Here is a 24,075-nt window from a genome sequence, read left to right as displayed (position 1 = left end):
ACCCCTATACGCCCCCTTTGCGGCGTCTAAATTTTTTACTCGGCGAATTCCCCTGCACATGCGCAGAGTGACCTCTGCGCATGTGCAGAGTGTAAACATCGGCGGTACGGCCGCACGCGGTCCGTACCGCTCAGATCAAAATAAGGGCCATAGTGTTGCAACATTCAATTAATCATTGGGGTCGAGCAGAGGCGTAACTAGATGTTTAAGGGCCCCATAGCAAAATTTTGGAAAGGGCCCCCCTGCCGCTTTTACTACAATGCCCCTTATGGGGGGGGGGGGGGGGGGGGATGAAGGAAGAGAGAGACAAAGCGGGCGTCAGGAGAAAAACAGATAAAAACAGAGTGAGGAGCAAAAGGAAGAGAGAGAAAGTGGTGGTCAGGGGCATCATGGAAAAAAGAGTGTGTAACAGTGTGTCAGGGTGTGACAGTGTGTCAGTGAGAACATAGACAGACAGATGATGGATGGGGAGGGCTTGGCTGATGAGTGGTCAAGTATGCAGACAGTGTGCCATATGGGGGCATAGATGGGGTGACTGACGGATAGACAGACAAAACACCATATGGTGGGACAAAGACAGACATATGGACAGGCATGACCCCCATAATGGGGCATAGATGGAAAGACCAATAGGGGGGTGCAGGCATAAATGAATGGAGGGGCACAGACAGATGGAGGAAAGTGGGGCATAGGCGGATGGATAGAGCAGCATATGAGGGCACAGACTGAAAGATGGGTATGGGGGGACAGGTGGACAATGGTTATAATCGGATGGAGCAACTTATGGGAAGACAGACTGACAGATGGGGGGCATAGAGAGGGGACAGGGCACCATAATGGGGGTACAGATGGATGGGGGGAGCAATATAGACAGATGGGCATGCAGGGGTGTGTGACAGACTAAAGTGTGTGTGTGTGTTTCTGTGTGTTTGTGGTGATGAGTGGTAGGATGGGGTTTGCTTACCATCACTGGGTCTGTTGTCTTCAGGGACAGACAGGCTCTGGACAGCAGCACCTCCTTCCTCCTCTCCACGGAGCACAGCAGCGTCCTCCCTTCATAGTCCAGAGTGCCGGATCCGTTGCCGGCCAGCAGCAGTACCTCCTCCCTCCACTCCACAGAGTGTCGCCAGGGCAGGGACCAGTCAGCAGGAGCAGCGGCACCTCCTTCCTCCCCTCCACGGAGCATAGCAGCGTCCTCCCTCCCATGGGGCAGCGCGGATCCAGGGCAGGATCCGTTGCCGGCCAGCAGAAGCACCTCCTCCCTCCACTCCACGGAGTGTCTCCGACCAGGGCAGGGTCCAGTCAGCAGGAGCTGCGGCACCTCCAACCTTCCCTCCATGGAGCGTCTTAAGTTAAGGGCAGGTTCCGGAGTCTCCGACCACCCACAGCAGCACCTTCTTCCTCCCTGCGGCAGCTACTCCCTCCCCTCCGTGTTCATTATATTTGACCTTTGGGGCAGCCGCAGCAGCAGTGTGCAGCGCCTGCCTGCCTCCCTCCCGCTCAGGGAACCTGCACACAGTGGCACTATTATATGAAGAAATAAATGTAAAAGGGTGCAGGGGATTGCCTGCTTGGTACTCAGGCCCCCCAAAGCCCCCGGGCCCCATAGCAGCTGCATCCCCTGCACCCTCTATAGTTACGCCACTGGGGTCGAGTCTAATAGCCACGAAGGGTGTGAGGTGCCGTTCGAACACATTTATACATAGGCAGCGGCACCTTAATTAACTCGATCTCGTACCCTTCGCTGGGCCAAATTTACTTAAGATTGCTCGCAACCCTATGGAGGTGCGAGCGCTTTTAGGTGAGTTCTGTCTGCCGTAAAGTGCGCCTGGTGCTGTGATGATATACTCGCTCCCCGCTACGGGAGATAAGATGTAGTGTCCGGGCAACAATTTATGCTGATGAGCCCGCTCTCCACTACGGGAGATAAGAAGTATTGCTTGGGCCAGTTCTGTGGGAGTTACCTCTCCTTATATGGGGGTAGCTGGATGTGGAGAGACCAGTGGCGGCTCCTGCCTTTAGACTTAAGGGGGGCTGTAATTTCCTGGGTACTTCTCGTTGCAAACAGTCATTAATTATTTGCAGGTTATTAGTTTGATTTGCTCTGTACCAGTGTTTGTGTGCATTTACTGTAAATAAATGATGTACTCATAAGCACACAAACACAGGTACAGAGCAAAATACACACTTTTAATAACTTTAATATTAATTAAAGTACAGAAAATGATACTCTTAATAAAGATCTACACACAAATATTATTAAAATAAACTTTGACTATACTTGAGTATATACGGTATCTAAACATCTATCTAATATACAGTATCAAAGCGAAAATGTATCTGTCCTTCTGTCTGTCTTTCTATACAAAAGGTAAAGGCAACTAAAAAAAAAATCCAAACCGAAATGAATTACTGTTAATTTTTTATGAATTAAAAATCACAATTTTTGCTGTTTGTATGTTCCAGCATAACTCTGGAATGGCTGGATCAATTTACAACCAATTTGGTGCACATATTACTTACTATCTGGGAACGAACACTGTGGGAGTAAGACACCCCTAGGGGTGAGGCAACAGAACAGGGTATTTCAGCATACAGCATAACTCTGGACAACTTACACCAAACTTGGTACACATATCAATTACAATCTATAATCAAATAATTAGGGGATGATATACCCCTAGCACTCCTAGGGGTGGGATAGCAGCACAGAGTATATAAGGAGACAGCATAACCCCGGAATGCCTGGAGCAATGTACATCAAACTTGGTACACATATGACATATGACTATTCGACTTAAGATTTGAGTGCTAAGCAATCTTTGATATCTCTGTACTATCTACATACAATTCATGCTATCTACATTTGATTTGCACTATATAGTCATTGCTGCCCTGTCTATCTGGGTTTCGATTTGTGCATCGGGATCGCAAGGTAAAAAACCTGTGCGATCTGCTTTACGATCTGCATGCAATTTTGACTATATAGTCAAAATGTAATGTCAAATCTCACCATGTGTACACAGCATTAAAACTGGCAACAAACACTGTGGGGGTAACACACGCCTAGCACCCCTAGGAGGTGGGACAGCAGCACAGAATACCTGGAGCAATTTACACGAAACTTCGTATACATATGACTTACAACAGGCAACAAACACTGTGGGGGTAACACACCCATAGCACCCCTAGGGGTGGGGCAGCAGCACAGAATATGTAGGACATGCAGGATACGTAAGTGAGAACAGGGCTGCATGTGACAGTGGGAGTGACATGATGTGAGGAGGGGAATGGAGGGAGCACAAACACACACATTGAGAATTTTATAGTGGCAGTAGCAGGGTCCCCCAGCAGTACAGAGTAAATTAAATAATGTTATTTATACTGTGTGTTTAATATTTAAATTGATATTTGTAAACATTCTTAAAACCCCGGGCAACACCGGGTACTCCAGCTAGTATTTAATGTGTATATATATATATATATATATATATATATATATATATATATATATATATATATATATATATATATATATATATATATATATATATATATATATATATATAAAAATATATATATATATTATATATATATAAAATATATATAAAAGAAAAAGTAAAAAAAAAATATGTGATATAAAAAATATATATGTTCTACAGAGATAAAATACACATAATCAAAGCTCAATTAATTTAAACATATCTATATAAATATACATAATTCATAGAGTGCATTACAAAATTTCATCATATTTGTGCAGGCGATGTGACATGGCTCACTAAGCAGTGAATTTTTGCTGCTTGGCAAGTCAATCAGAATTACCCCATTAATCCCTTGCGGTCACTGCTGCGCTTTGTCTGAAAATGTTGCGAAAGTGAATTAAATTAATATTTTTTAATACATTCAACCTGTGCTCACGAAATCTGTTCTTTACAGCTTGTGTTGTTCTACCCACATACTGGTGGCCACATGGGCACTGCAGTACGTATGCACAATAGGTGGAGCCACAATTAATAAATTCTTTGATGGTAAACTTTCTTACTGGTATGAGATTGTATCTCAATACGCCTATGTTTAAGATGACTGCAGGTCTTGTATTGCCACATCTGTAGCATCCTACAGTAGGAGGGGCTAACCAATTTTGACCTATTGAAACTTAATTTCCTTTACGGTTTACATTTTGTTTTTTCAACATACTTGGAGCTAGTATATTTTTTTAATGATTATTCTTTTTTTTATAGACCACTTTAATCTGAGGCTCAAGTATAGATAGGAGTATGTGATCTTGCTGAAGGATGCTATAATTTTCTTTTATGATATTTTTGAAATTTTCCCTGATTGGCTATTGTATTTTGATAGATATATTAATTTAGTGGTGTTTTGGTTTCCCTTGACTCTTGTATTGGGTTTGTTTTTCATCTGAATTAGATCTTTCCTGTAGCTTTTTAAAACTCTGTCATGTGCAGCTTGTAAAGGGGGGGGGGGGGGCAGGATACCCCTGAGGGAAAAATCTTGAAGCATGGTTTATATATAGTTCTTCTGAGTGGCAATTGTGATGCAGCTAAATTGGCTAAATGGAACAAGGCGTAACCACGGCTTATAGTGTGCACATGACCTTCCTTCTGTAGCTGTTAGTAATAATATTTGTGCCCTTAGAGGAAATGGTTAGATCCAAATAATTCATTGATAAGTGCCTGAATGTGTGAGTGAATGTTAGGTTATAATCATTACAATTAAGATAAGTGACAAAATCAAGTGCTGATTGTGCTTCCCCATCCCAAATAATGAGTCAATCATCTATAAAATGGTCACAGTACACTATATTCGTGCCTAATGGTCCATTCCAGATAAATTCGTCTTCAAATTGGCCCATATACAAATTGTCAAAACTGGGCATTAATCTAGTGCCCATGGCCGTGCCCACCATCCGTAAAAAATATTTATCTTCCCAAAAAAATAATTGTGCTGTAAAATTGACATCAAAGGTATTTAGTCCCTTAGGTATTTTGTTGTCATCGTGTAGGAACTTTCCCATAATCTCAATCCCTTGTTGATGTGGGTATATGAGTATACTTTAGCTTTAACTTAATACTTACAAATGGTGACAGAATATCTGACATAAATGTGGGTGAAAATCTGGGATCCAGTGACCATCAAGCAGTATGGTTCAAAATAAAGACAGACTGACTCATCGCACACAAAACAAAGGTGTTAGATTTTAGGAAGGCTGATTTTGTAGAGATGGGAAACTCTGTAAGGGATTCTTTGGCAGAGTGGAAGAACTTGGAAGGAGTGCAGGATAAGTGGGAAAAATTAAAAAGTGCAATTCTAAAAGCAACAGAACTTTGTGTCAAAAGAGTTAGGAAAAACACAGGAAAAAGAAAGCCATTGTGGTTTGCAAAAGAAGTAGCAATTATTGTGAAAGCAAAAAAGTTGGCCATTAAGAAATTTAAGCAGACGCAGAAGAATGAGGACAAAGAGGTGTATCTTGTTAGACAGAAGGAGGCTAAGAAGGTAATCAGATGTGCAAAAGCACAGGCTGAAGAGAAAATGACCCAGTCAGTGGGTAAAGGGGGGAAAACTTTTTTTAGGTATATAAGTGAAAGGAGAAAAACAAAAAGTGGAATAATTAGACTGAAGACAGAGAGTGGAAGTTTTCTTGAGGGGGACAATGTAATAGCAGATAATATTAATAATTATTTCTGCTCAGTATTCACTGCTGAAAGAGAGGGGAAGGGGCCACAGTTAAGTTGCAAGTATAGTCAGAAAACTGAGGGAGAAACAAGTACATTTACAGAGGAGAAAGTCCTCACAGAACTCTCAAAACTGAAAGTGGATAAATCAATGGGGCCAGATGGGATACATCCATGGATACTAAAAGAGCTTAAAGGGGAGCTGGTAAAACCAATAACAGAATTATTCAACCAGTCACTAGCTACTGGAGTAATCCCAGAGGACTGGAAAACAGGGAATGTAGTCCCACTGCACAAAAGTGGAAGCAAGGAAGAGGTAAGCAATTATCGACCAGTGAGCCTTACATCAGTAGTAGGGAAATTGATGGAAACACTCTTAAAACAAAGAGTTGTAGAATATCTCAAAACCAGCAATTTACAGGATCCAAAACAGCATGGGTTTACTGGGGGAAGATAATGTCAAACAAATCTTATTGACTTTTTTGACTGGGTGACTAAAGTAATAGATCAAGGTGGGGCTGTAGATGTAGCTTATCTAGACTTTAGTAAAGCTTTTGACACTGTCCCACATCGCAGACTGTTAAATAAACTTGAAAGCTTGGGATTGGATTCTAAGATAGTTGAATGGATAAGAGCGTGGTTGCAGGACAGAAATCAGAGAGTTGTAGTAAACGGAGTACAGTCAAAGGAGGGAAAGGTTACAAGTGGAGTACCCCAGGGATCTGTACTTGGACCGATGCTTTTTAATATCTTTATTGGTGATATTGCAAATGGAATTGAGGGTAAAATGTGCCTTTTTGCAGATGACACAAAGGTATGCAACAGAGTAGACACACCAAGAGGGGTAAAACAAATGATTGAGGATCTATGTAGATTAGAAAAATGGTCAAGAGAATGGCAACTACAGTTTAATGCCAAAAAATGCAAAATCATGCACTGGGGTCTCAGAAATCCAAAGACTAAATATAGTATAAATGGCACTATAATGGAAACTACTGAGGAAGAGAGGGATCTAGGTGTCACTATTTCAGGGGACTTAAAAGCAGGTAGGCAATGTAACAAAGCAATGAAGAAGGCAAGTCAGATGCTTGGTTGCATAGGGAGAGGTATCAGCAGTAGAAAGAAAGAAGTAATAATGCCACTGTATAGGTCATTGGTACGACCTCACCTAGAGTATTGTGTTCAGTTCTGGAGGCCATATCTCCAGAAGGATATAAATACATTAGAGATTGTACAAAGAAGAGCAACTAAAATGGTGCATGGCCTACATCACAAAACGTACCAGGAAAGACTAAAAGATCTTAATATGTATACTTTAGAGCAGAGAAGGGAAAGGGGGGACATGATAGAAACTTTCAAATATATCAAGGGTTTTAACAAGGTACAGTTGGGAGACATTCTTCACAGGAAGAGGAGCAACAGAACACGAGGACATGCACTGAAACTAGAGGGAGGAAGATTCAGGGAAAATGTGAGGAAGAATTACTTCACAGAAAGAGTAGTAGATAAGTGGAATAGCCTCCCATCAGAGGTGGTAGAGGCAAATACAGTAGTACAATTTAAACATGCTTGGGATAAGCATATTGATATCCTTACAAAAAAATAAGGATCAAATATGGTTTGAGGTAACAGGTTTAAAAAAAGGGGCAGACTAGATGGGCCAAGTGGTTCTTATCTGCCGTCAAATTCTATGTTTCTATGTTTAACGTCAAGCGTCAAGAACGCATAACTAGACTTCCATTTGATGTCACCAATCAGGTTTAGTAAGTGAAAAGTGTATTTTATATGTTATTTTAATTTAATCGCATACTTCTATAAATAATAATCGATAAACTGATAAATTATATGTGACCAAATCTAGCCCCAAATCTTTTTATATTTGTATATTATGCAGTAGTCCATTCACTGTGTTTTATAACAGTTATGGTCAATGAATTTAGGGTTCTAGAACAATCACTATAACAACTCTGGTCAGTATACATTGTGTGGGATGACTGATGATATCCCACACACAGACGCTTCTGATTACAGAAGGTCAACTCTGTAAAAAAAAAACATCAGTTGGAAAGCGATATATATATGCCCTGAGAATATGATGTTCTGACTGTACATTGGATTACCGGTCATACTTATCCGTTGGTTTTACCCACCTTGGGTCCTTACCATATGAAATACTAGTAACATACTGATACCCCTATACCCCTGAAGAAGTCCGTAAGGGACGAAACGCGTAGGGTGATTTCAGGAAAATTGGCTCTAAGCGGTATCAAGCACAGGACCATTCAATGTGAAACTCTTGTATGAAATACCATCGGAGGTATTATGCAAAAACCTTACGAGACTCATCTCGGGCCCTATTGTTATTATAGGGACCCCACTCTTTAATGATCAGGACAGTGATGATAATGCATGGTGTATACAGCAGACATTACACTATGTCTTTACATTAGAGCTCTATGGACAAAGGTCTCAGGGTCAGTCTTACCTGATGTGGGAACACTGTAGGAGATTGGCATGACGCCGTAGCACTCCATGTCACTCCCCCAGTTCTACATCACCGGAGGAAACATAGGTTATTGTATTGCCAGCAGGAACTACAGCACATTATCACATTACACCAAGGACCTTATTCCGACACCCATCCGGATGCCCGCCCCCCCCATGCCGAATCCCTGCGGTATTATGTGAGGGGATGTACTCGAACACAGCCCCTCACACGCAGCCAAAGGGGAGAGAAATCATTCGATGGTCAATAAAAAGTCAAAGTAAAAGTCAGGGTAAACCAACTGTTATTTCCATCAGAGTCGGCTGAAGAGGGGGCGGATGCTGACACATGTGACGTCAGCCGCCAACCCCGAGCAGGGAATGTCATGCCTGCGTTCCCAGGGGAACACCCACTATTTTTGGGGGGGCCCTGCCCTTCCCCCCCGCAGTGAACGGCCCGGAGAGTGTGTAACTCGCCAAACTGTTCGGTGCCGGGATTTGCACATGCTCAAATCCTGACCCATTGGGGCTGGGGACGATTGTAAGGAGTGACCCTGAATCAGCCCCTACATACCGGAGAAATATAAACTCATTGTGCAGCACTCTGCAGGACACACTGTATATGCAGGACACACTGTATATGCAGGACACACTGTACATGCAGGACACACTGTACATGCAGGACACACTGTATATGCAGGATACACTGTACATGCAGGACACACTGTACATGCAGGACACACTGTACATGCAGGACACACTGTACATGCAGGACACACTGTACATGCAGGACACACTGTACATGCAGGACACACTGTACATGCAGGACACACTGTACATGCAGGACACACTGTACATGCAGGACACACTGTACATGCAGGACACACTGTATATGCAGGACACACTGTATATGCAGGATACACTGTACATGCAGGACACACTGTACATGCAGGACACACTGTACATGCAGGACACACTGTACATGCAGGACACACTGTACATGCAGGACACACTGTATATGCAGGACACACTGTACATGCAGGACACACTGTACATGCAGGACACACTGTACATGCAGGACACACTGTATATGCAGGACACACTGTACATGCAGGACACACTGTACATGCAGGACACACTGTATATGCAGGACACATTGTATATGCAGGACACACTGTATATGCAGGACACATTGTACATGCAGGACACACTGTATATGCAGGACACACTGTATATGCAGGATACACTGTACATGCAGGACACACTGTATATGCAGGACACACTGTACATGCAGGACACACTGTATATGCAGGACACACTGTACATGCAGGACACACTGTATATGCAGGACACACTGTATATGCAGGATACACTGTACATGCAGGACACACTGTATATGCAGGATACACTGTACATGCAGGACACACTGTACATGCAGGACACACTGTATATGCAGGACACACTGTATATGCAGGATACACTGTACATGCAGGACACACTGTATATGCAGGATACACTGTACATGCAGGACACACTGTATATGCAGGACACACTGTATATGCAGGACATAATAGGGATGAACAAAAGTTTCTAAATGATTTCATCACATCTTGGATTGATTCCAGCAGATAAATGTTCCCATCCCTCCCCGGACTCACCACACAGCAGAATGGGCCTGATTCAGAGCTGAACACTGCTGTGCAAATTTGCAGAGGACTACAATCAGATAGCCAATGCTTGCAAGTCTGTGAATGGCTTGCGAATGGATCGCTGATTTCCAAATCCATACGCAGCTTACTCATTATCGAATGATTTCCCCAGTCTGTGCAAGTGTGCGTAACACTGACCCTACAAGAACTCTGCGACAGAGACAGGCCAATCAAGGGCGGCACTGACGTTACACACCCTCCCTGAAAAAGTCTGGGCACTCCCAGAAAATAGATGGTTACCGCCCCCAAACGCTGACTTCCTATCAGTCAAGTAGAGAGAGGATTGCAAAAAAAGTAATTGCTGATTTTCATTGCTGCATGGCCTTGTGCATGCACGTTGTGATCAGTACCCATACGCAGTTGTTCGATAATCGATTGGCTTGCACACAACAGCGATCAGTTCTGAATAACCCCCAAAGTACGGCACTATCACTCATAGGCTACGACCTCTTCCCGAGCAGAAGGTGACAGTTGTGTCACTGTAACATCATAGCTGTGGACACAACAGCGATCAGTTCCGAATAACCCCCAAAGTACGGCACCATCACTCATAGGCTACGACCTCTTCCCGAGCAGAAAATGGCAGTTGTGTCACTATATCATCATAGCTGTGGATACCACCCTGTTCCACCACACACACACGTTACAATGGAGACAGCTCAGTAACATCACAGTAACATTACATCGACAGGTTTCTGCGTTGGTTCTACAGGATAACTGTAGTCGCTGTTCCTATGTGTCCTCAGGAAGGGCTGCGCCTAAAACACAGAAGGAAACAGATATATTATGTCCAAAAACAACTAACGTAGGATACATACAGTTGGACACGTTTTTGACTTCTGTCCTATTCGTCACTGCGTCCCATCACTGCACGTTATAATATAACACAGTCGTCATCGTCATAGTCACAGGAATCATTACACACTAAAAACTGTATTTACCTGGGTTGGACAATGAAGAGGAACACTGGCTTGAAAATCCATTGTGTCAGATTTGTTACCAAGGGGTTCAAGCTGGAAAAAGAAGAAGGTGGCGGTAGAGTATGAATTTAAGGCTGATATGTTTCCAGTCATTAACATGATAAATTGCGTTATTTATGCTCTTCTGTCATCGGTTGACCAACGTTTGCTTCTCAACCAGCCCCCAGGTACCAGGATAAGTCTGAAGACTATGAGACCTGATCCTATTGGCTATCATTAGTTTCTGTATCATATAGAACCAGCATAAGTTCAATCTTCCAAAAACAGGACATTCAGTCTAATGTGTATCTTCAGAACTCTAAGCACAGCCAGAAGATCTAGAATGTCCCTGGTCAGTAGAAGAATTGAAATCCTGATGAAGGTGGAAACAGAAGACCACCACAGGATAAAAAGATTTGGTTGTAATACTTCTCTCTCACTTTGAGAGACCACGAAAGGAGAGCCGACGCAATAGAAAAGAAGTAAGAACTTTCCATGTCATCATCTGTAAGCCAACGGCATCAAGATGATCAACTGGCAGGTAATCACAAGTTTAGAGGAATAGATGAAAGTCCCATAGAGTGATTGGTGGGACCTCTAGTTTTAAGTACAATGTTTAAAAAAAAAAAAGAAAAAAGAAAAGAAACCTACAAAGTCCATAACAAAGACGACACAAAAGCCTAAATGGCTTGAAAATAAGAGTGCAACCTCCAAATATAACCTTTGGCCAGGCATTCCCAGCCATGGTCCTCAAGGCACACCAACAGAGCAGGTTTTAGTGACATCCAGGCTTCAGCACAGATGGTTTAATCAGAATCCCTCAGATACTAATTAAGTCACCTGTGCTCAAGCCTGGATATCTACAAAACCTGCACTGTTGGTGTGCCTTGAGGACCATGGTTGGGAATGTCTGGTATAAGTGGTATTCAATTGTTTTTCATCAGCATTTCAGCTTGCTATCCCCGAGGGTGGTGAGCTAATAAGCGCAAATGTGCGGATGAAACTGACCATAATGAGCACGATATGGGCAAAAAAATTGTTCACTTATATATCGCTCTCTCGTCATTTAAGATTGGATGCAATATAACAAATGAATACCACCCTATAAGTGAAAAGACTGTCATTCTAAGTCTAATTGCAAGCACATATATTAATTATGACACACAGGTGCAAATCATAATAAGATTATTACAGGTATATAAACCCCTCACCAACTATGCCTCCTACACCTTGATAAAGCCGTCCTAGTGGCGAAACGCGTTGATGGCTGAGGAGTGTACTGCTGAACCCTTTGGCTGCCATATAGGACCCTACAATTGTTCCAGAGACCGAACCAGCCTCATTCAACTTTGTTCCATCCACATCCTCCCTATACCTCTACAATCCTACTCAGAGGTGCTGTACCGTCAAGGGTGTGGAGTTCACAGACCAGTCTGGGAGTGCTATCCCACAGGTGAACCCAACAGCGGGACCTTCCAAGTGAACTATACACCACTATCAAATAAGTTGGACTCTAATTTCAAGTGATGGACCTCTCCTCAGTGGCAATACAGGAACGGACCTGGACAAACAAGCTAAAATACGGTACCGTATGGACTCTTTTATAAGTCACTCCCCTCCAGGTAATATTTTATTTTTCACGTTTAACCTTTACATTTTTGATTTTTAATGTTTTTTATGTCTTTAAGATTTTTATCAAATCTCAATAAATTGAATTTATACTGTATTATAAACCTGTTTAATATATAAAACTAATATCTACATACTGAAGGCGCGGAGCACAAACCCTCTCTTTGTATATAATTGCAAGCACAACCTGCACTGAAAATCCTTTAACTCTCAAGATACTGGCTTCCACAGCTACGACGTCCAAGCCAGTTGACAAAGATTCAAATCTAAAAAAGGACTGTGAGACATTAGATCAGGAGTGGCCAAACCAGTCCTAGTGATCTACCAATAGTTTGCGTTTTCCAGACCACCTGTCTGGTGCACAGGTGCAGTCATTACTAACGGTCACATTTTCAAACATGTGCAGCATTCATTCCTAACCGACACATTCTACAGATCCACAGGTGGTCTGGAAAACATGACTTATTGGTAGATCTTGAAGACCGTTTTGGCCACCACTGCAGTAGATCTCACATATGACCTGTTCTAAGTATGGTGCAAGCTCTTGACCACCCAGGAGCTACAAGGATCAGCAGAACATCTTCTCTCTTGTCTTTTGCATTGGAAGCGGATAAATGAGATACGTCAACCTGAAGTCTCATGGAACGGCCATGGCATTGACTAGAAATGCCAGTGAGTCCCTGCACCAGAAGCAGAATGTGGACATACTGTTTTTGTGCCATTGTAATTCCACCTCCCAACCTTGAAAGTACATAACCAAGATCACTGGAAAAAATCAATCTGCCCAAGAACGTATGTTAGGACATTTTCATCTCAAGGAAGCTCTTTGTCCTCCACCCCTGATGGTTGATATATGCCACTGCCATGGTGTTGTCTGACAGTACATAGAAAGTTCTGAATTGTTCTGTCTGAGGGTTTAGACGTGCCCTGAGCTACAGTACATTGAAGGAAAATAGTGTTTAGGCTTTGAAGCCAAGGTCATATAAGTGTAAATTAAAGGTCAGTGCTCTCCATCCCATGAGGCTTGTATCCATTGCTACCATAATCCAAATGTCCATCTTCAGCTACTGTCTGAGACGGACATATATCAAGTATCTGGTGTCATGTTGATAAGTTAAGCTAATTAGTAATTGCTTTTGTCTAGTTATTGAGATTGTTTCATTGAAATATCTGAGAGAGTAATTGTCTACTAGTTGTAATTGTCAGGTGACCCCAATGTAGCTAAGCAGATCTATGTAGTGCACAGCACTACATAGATCTGCATAGTTCCAATGGTTACATGTCACAATTACAATTGTCTCACTGGGGTGTTTGAGGTTGTGGGTTCAAGTACACATAAATAACACCCCTTTTACAGATTGTTCAGTAATTTAGTATATCAATATGGTGTAGGAGATTTGGTGTTCAAATCCCTTGCTTGGAGTGCTCTGGAAGTATGTGTGAGTGTGCTAGAAATGTGTATAAATGTGTATACAGTATATATCTATATACAATGTGACTTCAGCCTTAAAGAAAACATTTGCCTTTTCATTTCCCTACTCTTGTGTTCTAAACTAAACCCCTGATACTCCTGATTGAGGACCCGGCCACCTTGGTCACCTACATCCCCCTGTAGCAGAGAACATGACAGAGCACCTGGGGTTTAGCAAGTTCTATCTCGCAGATATATCTTTACCATGTTGTTCCAGAGCATCCTGGCCAGCTGGGAGTGAGCCTTCTGGCTGAGGTGGAAGCAGTCTGGGGCAAGGTAGGAGGCATCCGGGGTCCCGTCCTGAGGAAGAAGCAGGCGGTCAGTACAGCTGTTATACACAGTGATCAAATAACTGCAGATCCAATGTTACACATATTTTAATGCAAATGTGAAACAATTTTGAAGAGTAACTAGTATGGTGCACTATCTCAAGGTGCCCATACACTGGTGCGATGTCTCTCAGCAGTGTGAGGACACCCGATACCCTGTGAGCTGCCCGGAACCATCCCGGGCGGCAGGGACGCATGCGATCCGTCACAATTTGTTGTGATGGATCGCATGCGTCCCTGCTTCCTGCCCGTCTCGCTGGCCGGAGGGAGGTCCCAGGACGGGTGGTCGGACGGCCAGCAGGTCCAACCACCTGCTTGGGTCCGATGTGCACAGGACCGCGCATTGGAGCTGACGGCATGTCAGGGACAGTCGATTTGGTCCGATTTAACGGCCCGATTGGTCGCCTTTAGGAAATTAAACATTGCTCAGCCCAATAATTAAGGGGGGCTATACTATTAACAGTGATGTGTGGTCTTGGGGCCTGGTTCAGACCTGCTCATTAGGCTGTGTATATTCAGAGCCTAGCAAGTATGTTAACGCCCGGCGAACGCACCCCGCCACCACCCGAATCCTCGCTACGAGCGTATGTGTATGCTTACACATCCACTCGCATGCGCCCGCATGGACGAAAAATTATTCGATGTTTGCTCACCATCGAATGACTCCCTCTGTTTGCAGCAGAAAGGTAAGCCAGGACTTACTTTTCTGCTGCACGTTCTTGTTCGAATTGGGGGGCGAGCGCTGAGGTCATGTGACGTCTTCCACCCTCCCCGAGCTGGCAGGGAAACACCTGTGTTCCCTGAAACACCTGTGTTCCCTGGCGCCTGCGCAGCATTTCTATGGGTGCACCCACTGCAGTGGCGCACCCAGGGGGGTTTCTGAGTACCTAGAAACCCCCCAGGAGTCTAAAGCTTAGGGTCCCCTCTTTCCATGGGTACAAGAATTTAAAAAATCGGCCTTTGGGAACCGGAGATATCTGACTTCAAAGCAGTGAACCCCATCCAAGCTGTTCCCAATCAGATATTTTAGGTTCTGTCTGAGGGTAGATTCCAAAAGCTGGGACTCTCCCCCTTAGATGGACACTAGCAGCTTGTCTCTACTGTTCCAAGAACCAGAGATATCAGCCTTCCAGCAGCTGGTTACTGCTCCAGCTCCGCACACCTGGTATGTAGTTTTATATACTCGTTGGCAGATTGCTCTGCCTCCTGAATTCTGATCCCCTAGCCCCCAGTACCATTTGGTAGGTGGGATTTTCTAGTTTTTAATTACATTAAAATCTAAGAAATCTATTTCCGGGAACTGGAGATATCTGCAGTCAAGCAAGCTGTCCTCCCAGCAGAAAATTATGAATAATAAGCCACTCCACTATACACCTCTCCTCTGCATATTAAACATCCTCTACCACCCTGGAAGTTATGTATCTGGGCTCCTTCATTCAGCCCAATGCCCCCTTCTCCCACCCCATCTCCCACCATCTGTGCAGCAAAGGGGTAATTAGTGGAAATGACTGATTCAGGCCCTACATGCTGAGCGGTTGATATATTACCCCCTACCACCCGCGGGACATCAAAGCTTCCCCCACTCCTACCGCTGGAGGATCGGTAGGGGCCCCAATACATTGCTATGCCCAGGGGTCTACACTGCTGTTGACGCCCCTATATGTATATGTATATGTATATGTATGTGTATATATATATATATATATATATATATATATATATATATATATATATATATATATATATATATATATATATATATATATATATATATATATATATATATATATATATATATATATATATATATTGGAGGAAAAGGGCACTCACCAATAAATTTCCATCAGACAACCAACCTGGCATCCATCCTCAGGAGAGGATACATCCTCCTGAGGATGGATGCCAGGTTGGTTGTCTGATGGAAATTTATTTTGGCTGCATTATATCCTGATGATGGTCCAGTTCGGACCGAAACGTTACGTCGGTATGTCAGCATTATGGAAAAAAATCCGTTTGAAATTTTATCAAAGTGGTAAGTGCCCTTTTCCTCCAATATATACTTTGATGTTCAGTCATCTGTAGGAGCACCCCCCAATCAATTGGATATTTACTAGAGTGTAATATATTTTATTATTATTATTAATATACATTTGGTCTATCCATAATACTTTAACTGACCCGGCATATACTGGGTCACCTAAGTGTCCAACTCTGTGCTTTGCTCCACCCCTTTGGAAACCCCCCTCTGAAAATCCTGCGTTTGCCACTGCACCGCCTATAAAATGCCTGCTGTCCACCCTGGTAATCAGGCAGCGAGGGTCATGGCGATGGAAAAATTTGCCAAATGCACTTGTTGTGGAGGGCCTCAGAGATGGGGCCTAATTCGGACCTGCACAAACAGGTCTGAATTGGCCCCTTGGTGTGCAGCTACACACATCCGCAACAATTATGGTACAACCACATTGCAGATTTTCCTGTGCACCTGGTGTGCATGGACAAATCTTCAACGATGTGCCAGAGAACGGTTGGAATGCCGGCACCTTGCAGCTACTGTAATTGGATTGTCCTCTATGATACAAAAAGCTTCCTGCAGAATTGTGCAGCGCTCCTTTCTGGCTCCTACAGTATGTCATGAAACTGTTAAGATCTGGCTAGAAAATTACGTAGCACCTTCAGGACAGGTGTCATTAACGCTGCCAATACAGAAATAACCGAGTTTATCTGTCTATAATCCACACAATGTATGAACAAAGATGGCTACACATATCTAGGGCGCAGTTTACCGGGAGATGCGGGACCTTGGTGTGATGGAAGAATGGCTGCAGGACCACTGTGAAGTCTTCTTTATCATATTTTCCAGAATTAACCAAATGCCGGAGACCTTGCTGTCATTTTGGGTGAAAATAAGGTTATGTGTTACTTATACAAACTTCCATTCTTATATCGATGGACTAGGGCAGTGATTTTACCTTTTTACCTTGCGGCTTACTATTAGTACCATGGTCCACTGTATACTACGGTCTGCCATACCATTAGTACCAGGGTATACCGTATACTACAGTCAGACATACTATTAATACCAGGGTACACTCTATATTACAGTTATGCCTGGTACACACCAGGACGATGGTGCTTGTGAGCGGGTCATCACAGGAAGGTACGACCCACTGACCAGCTGACGGCACCGCCGACACGCCGTGAAAATGCCGCTGATGTGATCACGATCCGATCACAACCCCCACCCACTGCAATAGTCGGGTCTGAGATCCTACCTGCAGCAGGAAGATCTCAGAAAAGACCGACCGACCCGCGGGGCCGTGCAGCGGATCGGGATCGCATCAAAAGGACAGCGAAGTGGCCCAACACATGGCCAATTTACATACAATCGGTTGAGATTGTATCTAAATTGACTCATTTTGGGCCATATCGTCCCATGCCTGCATAGGGCATGGTGCACTGTATACTACAGTCAGACATACTAGCAGTACCAGGGTACACCGTATACTACAGTCAGACATACTAGCAGTACCAGGGTACACCGTATACTACAGTCAGACATACTATTAGTATCAGGGTACACCGTATACTACAGTCAGACATACTATTAGTACCAGGGTACACCGTATACTACAGTCAGACATACTATTAGTACCAGGGTACACCGTATACTACAGTCAGGCACACTATTAGTACCAGGTTACACCGTATACTACAGTCAGACATACTATTAGTACCAGGTTACACCATATACTACAGTCAGACATACTAGTAGTACCAGGGTCCACTGTATACTACAGTCAGACATACTATTAGAACCAGGGTACACCATATACTACAGTCAGACATACTATTAGTACCAGGGTACACCGTATACTACAGTCAGAGATACTATTAGTACCAGGTTACACTCTATACTACAGTCAGACATACTAGTAGTACCAGGGTCCACTGTATACTACAGTCAGACATACTATTAGTACCAGGGTACACCGTATACTACAGTCAGACATACTATCAGTACCAGGGTACACTGTATACTACAGTCAGACATACTATTAGTACCAGGTTACACCGTATACTACAGTCAGGCATACTATTAGTACCAGGGTACACCGTATACTACAGTCAGGCACACTATTAGTACCAGGTTACACCGTATACTACAGTCAGACATACTATTAGTACCAGGTTACACCATATACTACAGTCAGACATACTAGTAGTACCAGGGTCCACTGTATACTACAGTCAGACATACTATTAGAACCAGGGTACACCATATACTACAGTCAGACATACTATTAGTACCAGGGTACACCGTATACTACAGTCAGAGATACTATTAGTACCAGGTTACACTCTATACTACAGTCAGACATACTAGTAGTACCAGGGTCCACTGTATACTACAGTCAGACATACTATTAGTACCAGGGTACACCGTATACTACAGTCAGACATACTATCAGTACCAGGGTACACCGTATACTACAGTCAGACATACTATCAGTACCAGGGTACACTGTACACTACAGTCAGACATACTATTAGTACCAGGGTACGCTGTATACTACAGTCAGACATACTATTAGAACCAGGGATCACCATATACTACAGTCAGAGATACTATTAGTACCAGGTTACACCATATACTACAGTCAGACATACTATCAGTACCAGGGTACACTGTATACTACAGTCAGACATACTATTAGTACCAGGGTACACCATATATTACAGTCAGACATACTATTATAACCAGGGATCACCATATACTACAGTCAGAGATACTATTAGTACCAGGTTACACCGTATACTACAGTCAGACATACTATTAGTACCAGGGTACACTGTATACTACAGTCAGACATACTATTAGAACCAGGGATCACCATATACTACAGTCAGACATACTATTAGTACCAGGTTACACCGTATACTACAGTCGGACATACTATTAGTACCAGGGTATGCTGAACTCGGATGGCATGACAGCCCACCCCTGATGTATGAGGTCACATATGAATATACATATCACTGTCAGTTAGACCTGCACCTGATATGCGCTGTTGGCGTCTTTAATCACTTTCATCTCTTGTGAGTCCACCGGGACATTCAGAAGACAGGGACACAGCATCCTAGACAGGGAGACAACAAGCAGCGGTCACACGTGTGTAGCATCATATCGGGGTGTATGGAGCAGGTTTTATTTAAGCAACAAATATGTATTCAGTGTAGATTAAATTGTTACAAGACATGTGAATTATTACAATTAGGTGTAAATATACTGTACAAAAGCTACTAAAAATGAAAAGTGTGATGTTGCCCAAAGCAACTAGGATGCAATAGAATAGATCCAGCTAAATATTTGATTTACTATTAACCAGGTAATTACACTCCTTGTCTACCTAATCCTTTACTTTGCCCCCTGGTACCACCTCTATTCTTCTCTCCTGGTCTCCTACATCTCCTCCTCTCCCATCTCCTCTGTCTCACATCCTCCCCATTGTTACCCTTCCCCTCCTCTCCTCTTACCCCACTTGCACTCACTTCTACCCTATCTTGGGCCCTCTACTCCACCACTCAGCCCTGCTTCCTCATTCCTCCTACAGTTTCCCTTCTTAGCCCAGGATTCAGTACAATCACTACACCCTGTACATCTCTGCCTTCTAAATTAATATCACCTTAACGCTATAGCAATCCTGATAATCTCATTCACATCCCAACCACTTACTCATACCCCCTATCCTGTGCCCTCTGGAATGCCAGATCTGTTTGCAACAAACTGGTTCCCACTCATGACCTTTTCATTTCCAACTCCCTCCATCTCCTAGCCATTACTGACACCTGGATTACCTACTCTGACACTACTTCTCCTGCTGCTCTCTCTCACATTCTCACACACACCTCAACCTGGACGTCGCCATGGTGGTGGTGTTGGTGTCCTTTTACCCTTTAGCTATGCCTATCAACTCATTCCTTCAGAATCATCTCTCTCTCTTTCTCTCTCTCATGTCAAAATTCTCATCTTCTCCCAGTCTTCCAACCTCCGACGCCTCTTTGCTACTCTCAACTCCCTCCTCTGGCCACCATCACCTCCTCTCCCTTCCCCACTGTCTGCTCTTGACTTTGCCACTTATTTCACATCCAAGATTGACTCCATACATCAAGACATTTCATCCCACCAGATCTCCAGCAACCAGCCACCTCCTATCCCTTACCACCCCTCCCCTTCCCTCTCACCAACTCTAAGATCTTTCTCCCATGTATCTGGTGAGGAAGTTTTGGCCATCATCCATTCCCCCCCCCTCACCACCTTGTCCCTACTTGACCCTATCCCCTCCCACCTCCTCTGCCACCTCTCTCCTTCTACCTGTTCCAATCTTGCCCACCTTCTCAATCTCTACCTCTCATCAGGCACTGTTCCCTCTGCCTTCAAGCATGCTATTGACTCCCCTATTCTTAAAAAATCTACCCTTGATCTTAACACCCTCTCCAACTACTGACCCATCTCTCTCCTCCCTTTTACCTCCAAACTCCTTGAGCGTATGGTCTACAACCGCCTCACTGACTTTCTTTCCTCCCACTCTCTGCTTGACCCATTCCAATCTGGCTTTCGTTCTCCCCACTCCACTGAAACTGCCCTCACAAAAGTCTGCAATGATCTTCATGCTGCCAAATCTAAAGGTGCCCATACACTAGTAAGATTTATCTTCAGATGTGGCTGGTTGGAAAAAAAACATGGTTATGGATGAGTGACAGTTTGTCAGTTTTCCAGCATTTCCAAGCAAATGGTCAACTGTCATTTGCTCTCATCCATAACCATGTTTTTGTTACAACCAGCCAGATCTGAAGATAAATCTGCTTGTGTATGGCCACCTTAAGGGCCACTACTGCTTATTCTTCTTGACCTGTCTACAGCATTTGACACTGTGGACCACCCTCTCTTTCTCCGAATCATTGACTCCCTTGGTCTGTGTGATACTGCTCTCTCCTGGCTGTCCTCCTACCTCTCTGATCGTTCCTTCTCTGTATCCTCTCAAAACACTACCTCCCCCCACTTCCACTAACCGTTGGTGTCCCACAAGGTTCTGTTCTTGGTCCTCTCCATTTCTCTCTCTACACATCCTCTTTAGGTGAGCTCATTAGTTCTTTTGACTTCCAATATCATCTCTATGCTGATGATACTAAAATCTACCTTTCCTACCCTGACCTTTCCCCCACTCTCCTCACTCGTATCTCCAACTGTCTCTCTGCTATCTCTTCCTGGATGTCCCAGCACTTTCCCAAACTTAACATGTCCAAGACTAAAATGATCATCTTCCCACCCTCCCGCACAACCTCGCATCCCACAATCTCATTATCTATTGATGGCACGACTAATGAATAACAGTAGAACTGGTGGTGGCTGTGAACTGGTGTTGACATCTCTAGATCTAGTACCAACAGCTCAAGGCACACTAATGTGCTACGGCACAGTGATTGAAAAACACCGGCTTTAGACATTAGTAAATACCAATACAGTCAGTGCCTGATTCCGATATGTACCCTAGTGCAGCTGCGAATGTGAACAAGTGTGTGAAAATATGAAAATGTGGCAAGCAGCCTGGACACCCACCACCTGCTATGCAAGTGTCAGTGTCTGTGTACAAAGAGGCAGTATCGCAAGCGGCATGGACGCAGGAAGTAAGACGGCGGAACCATTGCAGCTGCATACAGGATTGCAGTCTCAGGCTGCCCGTAAATGGTCACCAGACGCCTGCATTTTTGCCAGCACACCCCATAACCGCCCCAGCTGCCTTGCTGTCAATAACTTTGCAAATGTATTCTTTCTGCGGCCACCATTGCAAGACCTTTGTATCACATGCACCATGCAAATAAGACACCTGCACAGACGGACAGCAATTGTTCAACTAGTTTGCATCTAGGCACAGAAAGCAGCAGATGCCAGATTTACTATCTTATGCCAATGAGAATATCGGTAGGGCTAATGCGAGGATCCACTCAGATTCAAGCGGGAAGCGGCTCCGCCCACTGGTTATTTGGCCAGAGTGGCAGCTGACAGCAGTAGTACAGACTCTCTTGCATACAACAGCAGCATTGCAAGAGATGCACAAAATTGTGTAAATTGGCTTATACATATAGGCTGCTATATTTGTTAATATGAGCTGAATTGAACTCAGAAGGAATATGTATAATTTTCTGGTCTCCTGCGCTGTTACTTACCTGGTAATGGCTGTGGGACACTGTACGCGGCTATCCAGCACTGCCTCTCTCAGGGGGAGTATATCCAACACCTCCACCAGATTCACAAAAGCCCTGGGTACCTGGGAGAGTAAGAGAAATAGGATGCAGAGATTACACAGACTGTAACAGAGATACAGGCATCCTATGTGTCCTGCTCAGTGTGGTTAGGCCCAGATTATCTCTCCAGGCAAAACACAGCAGATGGTGCAAATGTCTGTGACATGCCTCTAGTCAGCAGTGTTGTAAAAAGGGTTTACTGGGGGTGGGTTGGGTTTAGGTGTCGGGGTACAGGGGTCAGGCAGGGCCGGATTAAGCCTTTGGGGGGCCTGGGGTCACTTTAGATAAGGGGGCCCCCTCCCCCTCAAACTGCACGGGAGAATATTACACTGTCAAAACACAGAGTAAAGGCAGTATAAACTTGGTCAATGGGTAAATGCAGGGGGGGGGGGGGATTTATATAAACATATATATATATATATATATATATATATATATATATATATATATATATATATATATATATATAGTCCCTTGGTATCTTACTCTGTAGGAGCCCTGACAGACTCAGCGCTGCCACTAATTAAAAACCCTCCCATCAAGAGGCCACTGCTGCTGCTGTCCTCCATGGGCCTGAGAAGCATATGATTAGCTCCACCAAGCAGAGCTCAGCACAAGCCTCTCAGCCTCTGACCTCTTGGGCAAAGTCTCATGGGACTTAGTCAACTCCCAGTAATGCATTGCACACTTGTGCAGTCAGCGTGCCTTGGCTCCCGATGCTCAGCACCATTAATCATTGTCACATTGGCAGATAGGCAAAGCTGCAGCTCTACCCCACTCCCATGCACAAAACCTTTAGCTAAAAATACATGCTAACCACAGGGGGACCCTAGATAGAGGGGAAGGGGGCAGGGGTACTGACCCCCTGTGCCCCCACTTTAATTACGGCCCTGACAGGGGTTAGCGTAAGTCATAGTGTACATACAGGGAAAACCTATGGGTTTGCTGGAAGCAGTAGCAAATAATCGCACAACTGCGCAAACATCGGCATCGCGTCCACCTCTTAATGAGCCCCATAGTCATTTATCCAACAGCTTCACACCAGGAACTTTCTTTATCAACCAACCTCTTTGTAGAGCATGTCCAAGGCCTCCTGGATACGGCTGATGTAACTCACTGCGGAGAACGTGTTCTGTGAGGGGAAAGGAGGAGTCAGAGTGTGTTCTGTTGCATTTCTGTACACAGTGCCGCCATAAAGGTGCATGTCTCACCCCTGTAGTCGACTGCTGCCTTTGGACTGTTAGACAGCGTAATCAATAATTGCACACTCAGACACCATTAGTCCGCAGCCTATTGAAGGCGTATCACCATAAGTCACCACAGAAGCCTTACCAATGAGGACCTAAGGTTTAAACTACGTCCTTCACTCTTTGAATCTCATACCCCATCCAGAGTGCTTCTAATTTATTCCAGAAGACATAACCCTGATGAAGTCTCTCAGGAGACGAAACGCTTTGGGTTTGTCAGACTATTGTTATTGACCCCCCTAACTTC

General features: G+C 44.0%; 1 protein-coding gene across 1 annotated transcript in view; it reads right to left on the bottom strand.

Annotated features, from left to right (window-relative positions):
• Nucleotides 1–24,075, bottom strand: part of LOC146062843 (phospholipase B1, membrane-associated-like) — a 172,952-nt gene that overhangs the window by 44,039 nt on the left and 104,838 nt on the right. The window contains exons 37-44 of the mRNA XM_083174849.1: nt 23,648–23,713; nt 22,504–22,604; nt 19,334–19,415; nt 17,061–17,162; nt 14,153–14,248; nt 10,831–10,902; nt 10,573–10,647; nt 8,182–8,245 (exon numbers count right to left, since the gene is read on the bottom strand). Coding sequence (XP_083030975.1) covers nt 8,182–8,245; nt 10,573–10,647; nt 10,831–10,902; nt 14,153–14,248; nt 17,061–17,162; nt 19,334–19,415; nt 22,504–22,604; nt 23,648–23,713 — 658 coding nt within the window. The remainder of the gene's footprint in view (nt 1–8,181; nt 8,246–10,572; nt 10,648–10,830; nt 10,903–14,152; nt 14,249–17,060; nt 17,163–19,333; nt 19,416–22,503; nt 22,605–23,647; nt 23,714–24,075) is intronic.

Source organism: Crinia signifera, chromosome 3 (assembly GCF_055691185.1).
Source record: "Crinia signifera chromosome 3, ASM5569118v1, whole genome shotgun sequence".
Classification (NCBI taxonomy): Eukaryota; Metazoa; Chordata; class Amphibia; order Anura; family Myobatrachidae; genus Crinia; species Crinia signifera.
The sequence above is the reverse complement of the archived record's forward strand: the minus strand, read 5'-3'. Positions and strand labels throughout refer to the sequence as shown.